Raw genomic sequence first — 8,498 nt, forward strand, 5'->3', positions numbered from 1 at the left:
GATCCACCGGAGGATTTGTCCCCAGAATTGTCTTGATAACAACCCCTACTTCTGCCCCCTCCTCCACCGGCCAGCCTAGTGCAGATACCTGCTTGGCATTATTGGAAGAAAGAGGCGACAGGAGAGGGAGGAGGACACCATGAGAGGCATGAATAATGCCCGCCTGCTGCCCACAGGACCTAGACTCTGCGCTGGAGATTCACCCGGACCCAAAATTCACTTGCAAACACACCCCTGCTGCACTGAGGGAGAAAGCTCTTAGGTACCTTTTTTTCTATTTTAAACAAATATACTTTCAGCAAAGCAATAGTTGTCTAATGCTTAATTGTTTTGTAAAATCAGGGAGTTGGCCTTTCAGCTTTAAAGGATCATCCAGCTCAAATTGTGTGACTTTATAATTCCCTGCTCTGAAGAACCAGGGGAGCACCCTCTCCTTGTTTTAAAGAAAATTGCCATGAATGACTGGAGTGTGGGGAGGAGAGGATGGGCAGATGGGTACAAGTGGCTGGAAAGAGTCTTTACAAAACAAAAAAAAAAAAAAAAAAAAAAATTTTTTCCCAAAAACTTGCACAAATGATTTGGAGGCTCATTTCCAGTTTTCTGGGCCTCCGGCCCCCATGTGTTGAGTTGTCCAGGCTGAGCTGCCCTGGGCAGTGGCACCACCAGAGCTGAGCTTGGGCAGGCAGAGCCAGAGGAGGGGTGCAGGACAGCAGGATATGTGGACTGGAGGCTGGTGAGCCCCGCTGAGGGGCCAGTCCCTGGGGCCAGCCCAAAGCCTCTGACTGCACCTAGCTCCAACTACTTTCCTCCTTTTCTTTATACTGCTCTATGCCTGCCTGTGGCTGAGCTGACTGGTGGCCTCACCTTCTTCTGGAACTAGAACCATATCAGTCCGGGGCACAGCACAAACCCCATGAATGGTAGTGTGCCTAACCCGGGATGCTCCAGAGACAGGGGCAGTCTTTGGGGACCACAGAAGAGCCGGCTCAGGACAGGGCCCCAGTTCCTGCCTGCAGATCCCCCCGGCTGGCAGGAAGAACGAGGCACAGAAAGCAGCTCCTGCTGGGCCCCTGGACCAGGGGAGCACAGAGTAGGTGCTAGTGGAGGGCTCAGCTGGGGTCTTTTGAAGTAGAACCCGATGCCCTCTCCAGGGCTCTGGCCTGCAGCTCCCCCTATTTCCAGGTCTCAGTCAAGCTGCTCCCCTTCCCATCAGGGCGTGGATTTCGGGACAGTCTCTGAGCAGAGCAGGTAGGCTGCCCTTGCTATCGATACCAAGCACTGGCCGCCCAGTCTTTTCTCAGAAGCTTGGGCACACACAGCCCCTTCTGAGCGCCACACCACCTGAGCAGCCTACCCACCCCACAGCCCTATCAGAAATGGTTTTCTGGGCGTCACTGCAAAGTTCTCACAGGCACCCAGTAGTCGCTGCCCTGGGCATCCCCACACCTCTCTTCCTGCTGTTGCTCCCTTCCGCCTCCCTCTTAATCACACAACCAGGCAAAAAACCCAGAGGGTCAAAAGAAACAAAACAAAAACCTGGATCTACTTTTATCTACCCCACGCCCCCTGCCAGACAAATCCATAGTCTCAGCTAAAAACAAAAGCCAAGCAGGTAGGGCTCAGCTCACTCTCTGGCCCCAACCCTGAGAGGCTTGGGCTGCAGAAGGCCAAAGCAGGCCAGCCCTCCCCAACATACACACATTGCAAGAAAGAGGGCCTGCTGGGGAAGGCTGACTTGGTCAGCTCCTCACCCCATGGGGAGCCCAGATTGTGGTTTGCCACCTCTTAAGGTCCTCTTCCTAGACAGCGTCTCCAGCCAACAATAATTATGTGTGCAGGATTCCCGCATGGAACGGTCTGGGGAGGGTGCACACCCTTTTCTCTCCATTGGGGACTGAAACGGCAGCAGGGAGTCTGGCAGAAAGGGGGCATGCCCGAGGGCTCCCGCGCTTTAGCACCCTGGCACTCCACCCTCTTGCTTCAGCAATCCCCAATCGACACAAACCCTGCCTTGGGGCTGGGGAAGCACACCGCTCGGGCCCGGCTCCCTACAGCACTGCTTTCGTTTGAAAAGCAATTCTCGGTCCCCAGTGCAGGCCTCCGTGAAGCTAGGCCCTGGTCCCACGACCGCAGCATCGTATCCCCCGCTCCGCTCAGGGCCCTTGTCCCACGCACTCCAACGGGAGCAGCCCAGCGCAGGTTTCCCGAACAAAAAAGATGGCAACTAGGGGCTGCCGGAGGGTCCCGGCCACCCCACCGGGGTTAGCCGGGCCGGGATGGTTCTGCCCTGGAGGGAGACGCGCAACCCGCGGAGTTCTCTCTGGAGTTGACGGGCCCAGCTGCGCGCGGGGCCGGCTGCAGGGCGTACGCGGGCCACGGCCTGGCAGAGGGGCGGCCGGGCTCGAGTGCCGGGCGGCGGCGGGGAAGGAGGAGGACGCGAGGCGCTTACTGTTGGTAGTCTTGTTTGCAGTACAGTTTCCGATCCCGGAAGTAGCAGCTGGTGGTGAGGGCTTGCTGACACGCCGCGCACTGCAAACATTCCTCGTGCCAGGACGACTCGTTGACTCGCATCAGGAAGCGGTCGGAGATGGGCCGCTGGCAGCCCTCGCACACGGCGGGATGCGGGCAGTCGGAGCCTGCAGCGCACAGGGCGAGAGCCGGGCCGTCAGCGCCGACCAGCCCGGCCCAGCGTCCCGATTGCGCTGTGCCCGCGGCCCCCGGCCCCAAAGACGAGGGCAGCCCGGGAGCGCCGCCCGCATGCTTGCGCCTCCCCGGCCGCCGCGCCAGGGGCCGGGCAGACTCAGTGAGTTCATCCCGGTCGGCGGACTCCGGCGCCGAGAGGCCGCGCGGGCCTGGAGCCTCGGCTCGGCGCTGAGCGCTCCCCTTCTCCGGAGATCCAGCGCTCGGTGGTAATACAAGAGAGGAGGAACGAGCACGGCGCGGGGCAGCCGGCCGGGACCGAGACAGGCGAGGTGAGGGCTTAGGCGCACGCCCAATGGTGGCGTTCGCTGTCTTCTCTCCCACATCTCCCCCCAAATCTGTAATGTAGGTGACCCGGGGAACATTTCTCTCTTAGACACGGCCCTTCCCCAAGTGACCCGGCACCACTCCCAAGCTTGCCAAGGTGACTTCTTGTCTTCTCCATCATCCCTGCCACCGCCTCCTACCTCTCGCCTCCCGAGTGGCAGCTCTAGAACTGCGGCCCAGTGAGGATGGGAGGTGGCGGCTAGAGCTGTGCCTGTCCTCGCTCCTCCTAGGGGGTGTCCCTGCGTACCTCTGTCCCCTCAGGATGCCTGTCTAGGCGTGCCTCTCGTCCCTCTGGTGATCACTCCAGGAGTCTTCTCTGTGTCCCCGACACCCCCACGTTCTGCAACACCATTGCCTTTATCCGTTGGCCTGGACCCCCGTGTCCACCTCCAGGGGCCGAGGCCCCTGTCCCCTGCCAGTAGACCGCTCGGGGCGTCCCGACCTCGCACTCACCCAGCAGCACCCCCAGAGTGGCGGGCCCGGGGCGCAGGGCGTGCTCCTCCATCTTGATGCCGTCCAACATCTTCGAGCAGTCCGTCTGCCCACGGGGGAAGCACCTCTCCAGCGACTCGGGACCTGTTGCTATATCCATGGGACGCGGGGCGCGCTGCGGGCCCCGCCGGCCAGGGTGTTTGCCTCCCCGCCTGCCGGCCCGCTCGCCTCCCGCCGCCGCCGCCGCCGCCGGGGAGCCGGGGAGCCGGGGAGGCCCGGCCCCCGCGGGGTTGGAGCTGCGGCTGGGGCCGCCGGCTGCCCCCGGCGAGTGCGGAGCGGCCACTCGCTGGCCCCGGGCCCCGGCGTCGTGCGGGCGGGCCGGGGCGGCTGCAGCCCGCGCCGCGCTCTCTCCCGGGGCGCTCGTGGGCACGCGCGCCGGCTCCTCTGTCAGTCACCTGCCTGTCAGCCCCGCAGCCGGGCTGCAGCGGCGGCGAGGCGGCGGCGGACGGAGCCGCGCGGGGAGGAGGAGACGGCGGCGGCGGTGCTGGTGGTGGTGGTGGTGGTGGCTGCGGCGGCGGCGGCGGCGGCGGCGGGCGGGCGGGCGGGGGAGGGGGTGGGGGTGCAGGGGCGGCCCCGCAGGCTGAGGGGGGGCGCGCGGGCGGCGCAGCGGGGTCCCGGGCGGGGCGCAGCGGGCCGCGGGCTTCCAGGCGCGCTCCCCGCGCTACCCCAGTGCCATGGTGCGCCCGAGGAGCCGCTCGGTTTAGAGCTGTGGGGCCGGCGGCGGAGGGATACCCCGGCCGGGAGCCGCCTCACCGCTCCTCAAACTTCCTGACATTTGAACTCATTGGTGCGCCTCGTATCCCTGCGCCGGGATGAGCCGGCGACTCCACGTCAAATAGTGCCGTCGCTGCCCACCCCCCCACCTCTCCAACCCTCCCGCCCCCCGGCGGGAGGGCTCCCCGCGGCCCCCCGGCTTGAGCTCCCTGCGCTGCGCTGGGCCCCCGAGTGCGGACCCGGGCGCCCCCGGCCAGGCCGAGCGCCCCGCGGGTCCCTCGCAGAAGTTTGGGTCGCCTTCGAAACAAATCCTTCTGCCCCACCCCCTTGAAAAATTGATTTGGGAGTTGGGGAATGAAAGCTTTTCTTTCTTTCTTTCTTTTTTTATTCCCTCTTCTTGCCTTCTTTATTATTAATATTTTGTAAAGCTTCAGTGCTAAGAGGAGTGGCCCTGAGAGAGGACAGACTCTTCACGGACGGCGGGGAGAGCAGCGGCTCCACCAGGAGACGGCGCCGACCCGCAGTGGCCGCCCGAGGGAGACCCCGACCGTCGGCCGAGGTAGGTCGCACCGGGCTGAGTTGGCGTCCCCCCGCACCCGCCCCCCGCCCCCAGCCACCCCCGGTGCCGGCGCCTTCCCGGATCTGGTGTGCTCCGTGGAGAGGGCTGGCTGCGGGGATCGAAGCTCAGGGACCGGCGGGCAAGAGGGAAGGGCTGCTGGCCCAGGACTTGCCAAAGCCCTGACCCGGGGTGGGGGGAGTGGGATTTGGCTCCAGATTTGGGGGTGGGGGTCCGGGAAAGCTTCAGACGTGGCAGAGAGTGGGTGGACGGGTGAGCGAAGATCTGAGAAGGGCCCCCGGGATGAAGAATGGGAACACGGGCGGGCCAGAAAGGTGAGGCCGGGCTGCAGGCGACATAGAGTTTAGAAGATGGTTAGGAGTGAGAAAGCGATAGTGCCTAGGGGTGGGGACAATTCCTGGCCTCGCAGGATTGACAATGAGTGGCAGGGGTAGAAGGTGGTGGCCCCAGGGTCGCGGAGGACGTGAGTTGGAGAGCGCGAAGGAAACCGGATTGATCGCTGGAATATAAGCTACCTTGGGTGGCTGAGGGACCCTGCTGGGGGTCAGTAGGCCATACCCGGCAGGGACAGGGCCCTGGCCAGTCTGGGCAGAGTGGGCCTCGGCACCGGGAAAGGAGAGGCCGCCGAGAATGAGCGGCCGACTCGGGCGCCCGCCCGGCCTGGCTCCCACGGGTCTGGCACCCGCACTCCGCACGCAGGCCGCTGCGTCCGGCTGCGGCGCACCGCTCCCGGGCCGGCTGTGTCTTCGGCTCCCGGGGTCCCCACGGAGGCACGGCTCGCCCGGGAGCAGGGGGGCCGACGCGGCCCGGGGGCAGGCGCAGGTTGACCCTGCGCGCCGCTGGGGGCAGCCCGGGCCCCTCCCGGAGCGGAGCAGCGGCGCGGAGCGGGGCGGGGGCGGAGGGCAAGGGAGGCGGGTCCCCTGACCCCGCTGGAGGCGAGAGGGCGGATCGGATTTGAAGCCTGCGGGAGGCTTGGTAAGAAGTGGCCCCCTGTGCCGCGGGGCCCCGCGGAGGAGCCCGGCTTTGTGGAGGATTAGAAAGCTCCCTCCCTATCCCAATACCTGCGTGTATGTCGGTGGGTATCTGCGTGTGTGTGTGTGTCTGTGCGTTTCGATGCTCCCGTCTCTGAGGTTCTGCCATGCTTGTACACCCGTGTCTCTGTGCACATACGATTTCTCTGCGTCCCTACAAATGTCTGGGCTCCGAGTATGTGATTCTGAATCCGTGTCTGATATCCCCGCATCCGTGTGTGTTTGGATGTGAGTCTGCTGGGCCTTCTGTGTCTCCATATAGTTAGCGTTTTTGTAGGTCTTTGTGTGTGCCCCTGCGCCTGTCACGCTATGCGGGTCCCAAGGTCTTTGTATGACTCTCACCCTCCGTATTGTGTATGGGATCCTTTTCTGTTGGTGTCTTGGTGTCACCTTTGTGTGTCTGTGTGTACCTCCGAGTTTCCGAACGATTCATTGTGCTCGCGAGTCTCCGAGTTGTGTATGTCTTTGTGTCTCCGTGTTTTTCTTGATTTCTTGGCGTCTTTGTATGTCTGTATCCAGGACAGCGGATAAGTGGGTGTGGAGTTTCTCCCACAAGCCCTTGGTGCCCTGTCCTTGGGCAACCTGGAAACCCCAGGCCTTGAGCTCCCGAAGCCGGGCCTGGGCCTGGGCCTGGACCGTCCTTGCAGGGTGACTGGGACTGGGGGCGAGGCAGCGGCGGGTGAAGCCGGGTGGACTAGGCTCGGGCGCGCAGAGCCCTGGGCGCAGAGCCGGGCTCAGGGCTGGCGGACCGATCGGGCACATTCTGCCCTCTGCTGGCAGCGCTGCATTCTTGCACCCTCTGTCGGGGGACTGCTTGTAGGAGAGAGGGTCCTTGTTCCAGGCTCAGACCCTCTCCTCCTTCAGAGCGCACTTAGGAATTCTCTTCCATCACTTAGGAATCCTCTTCCATCACAGGTCCTGCAGGCCCACCCCAGACTCCAAATTCCGGGAACAGCAGGTCATCCCCTTCTTCCTGTTTCCCACTCCCGCCTTCCCTGTGCCGAGCCTCTTCTCCACATCTCTCTTATCCCCTTTGTCGGAATGGAGACCTCTGAGCTTCTGGGACTCTATGGCTGCTGTACAGAGTTGAGTCGGAACTGTGCCCAGGGTTGCATTCCCGGGGCGGCTCAAAGGCCGCATCTCCAAGCAGAAGGGTGAGCCGGCAACCCACCTTCAGGTACATGGCTCACCTGGCCCCCGGGCCGCACAGAATCTTGGCCCATCACCCTGTGCTCCTGCTGGCTTCGCAGCCCACACCACCAGGGCCAAGGTGGGTGCCCAGAGCTGTCGGCAGCCGCTGAGATTCGGGCTTGGACCCAGGCCGCAGTCTGCTGTCTCTGATCTGGGAGCGGAGTTGCTTAGGCCACAAACCTGGTTTCCCATCTCCTTCTCCTCCTCCTCCCGGTTTGCTGCGCATTAATTCCCCACCCCACCCCACCGTCTGGATCAACCCGTGGATCCTGTCCTTGCCTTTTGTCTCTGCTCCCCCTCTCCCTTAGCTGAGTCGGCGGCGTCCCGGCTCCTTCGCGCTGTGCGCAGAGGCCCCAGGTCTCTTTCAAGCCCAGTTGTGGCTCCTGCGTCTCCCGACGGGCTTCCCCTGCTGAAAACTTGGCGGACTGTACTGTAGAAACGGGGCCTCGGCCCGAAGTTGGATACTGCCGGTAGCTGGCGAGTGCTGTCTTGCTCGGACCGGCCGGCCGACAGAAGCCGCCAATTCCTCCCCAGGGCGACCCCGGGCCCTCTGGCGATCCGGGATTCTCTTGGGCTTGGACTAAGGTGTCAGAAACAGCTTCAGGTTTTCTCCACCTAAGGGAAGACCCAGTCGACGGTGCAGAATCGCTTGGGAAGAAGCAAGAACTGAGATGGAAGCTGTAGGGCGGGAGTCTTAGCTCCCCAATTCTATGGACACCTCATTTCCCCTGAGCCTTTCTCTCTACCTCCTTGCTCCTTTCCTTAGGGCTTAGTGCTCCCGCCGCCTGCCTGCGCGCTACCAGCGGCCCACAAGCAGGGTCCTAGGACCCCTACCCTCTGGGCAGTGGAGCCCTGTCTGTTCTCCCCCAGCCGTGCTTCTGACCAGAGCCAGCCGTGAGTCCCCTCCCAGTTTACAGCCCCAGCTGGAAGCCAGAATCCTGGGCAGGAGTGGAGGACAGGGCGCGGCCCAGCCTGGTGCTGCACAGCTTGGAGGCGCGGGCGCCGGGCTGTGCGGATCTGAGATTCCACCCTGCCAGCCAGGGGTAGAGTCAGGGCTGCCAGAGCACGCAGACCCCATCCTGCCTTGCTTGCTGGCCACTGGCCCCTGAGATCCTCAGATGCGTGCATGTAGGAATGTGGGGGGAGCCAGCCTGGACCAGAGCTGAGGCCCCCAGCCAAGACCTAGGCTGGGGGCTGCTCCTCCCAGGACCTAGCCTGGGCTCTGAAGACCTGGGTGCTCAGGAAGTGAAGCAGGCAGGCACTGAAGGGGTTGAGTGTACCGGCCTCTGGAGCCAGATGTGATCACCCTTGACTCCTTGGATCACCGGCTGTACTTGACCCCCAGGACACAGGGGTCAAAGGCTCAGGTCTCTTCTCAGCTAGCAGAGAGATGCATGTGTGTGATAAGTAATCTGGTCACCTTCCCGCAGCCCAGGGAAGAGGGTCTGTGGTCTTCCCATGTCTGC

The 8,498-nt window shown here is 63.4% G+C and overlaps 1 protein-coding gene across 1 annotated transcript; it reads right to left on the reverse strand.

The window, feature by feature from the left end:
- Nucleotides 1–2,370: 2,370 nt before the first annotated feature.
- Nucleotides 2,371–3,688, reverse strand: LOC138989846 (LIM homeobox transcription factor 1-beta). Its single transcript, XM_070378982.1, has 2 exons — nt 3,481–3,688; nt 2,371–2,636 (listed from the first exon to the last, which is right to left on the reverse strand). The coding sequence occupies exons 1-2, from the start codon at nt 3,617–3,619 to the stop codon at nt 2,446–2,448; spliced, it is 330 nt and encodes a 109-aa protein (XP_070235083.1). The 5' UTR covers nt 3,620–3,688; the 3' UTR covers nt 2,371–2,445.
- Nucleotides 3,689–8,498: the final 4,810 nt, after the last annotated feature.

This window comes from Bos mutus, chromosome 11 (assembly GCF_027580195.1).
Source record: "Bos mutus isolate GX-2022 chromosome 11, NWIPB_WYAK_1.1, whole genome shotgun sequence".
In the NCBI taxonomy this organism is placed as follows: Eukaryota; Metazoa; Chordata; class Mammalia; order Artiodactyla; family Bovidae; genus Bos; species Bos mutus.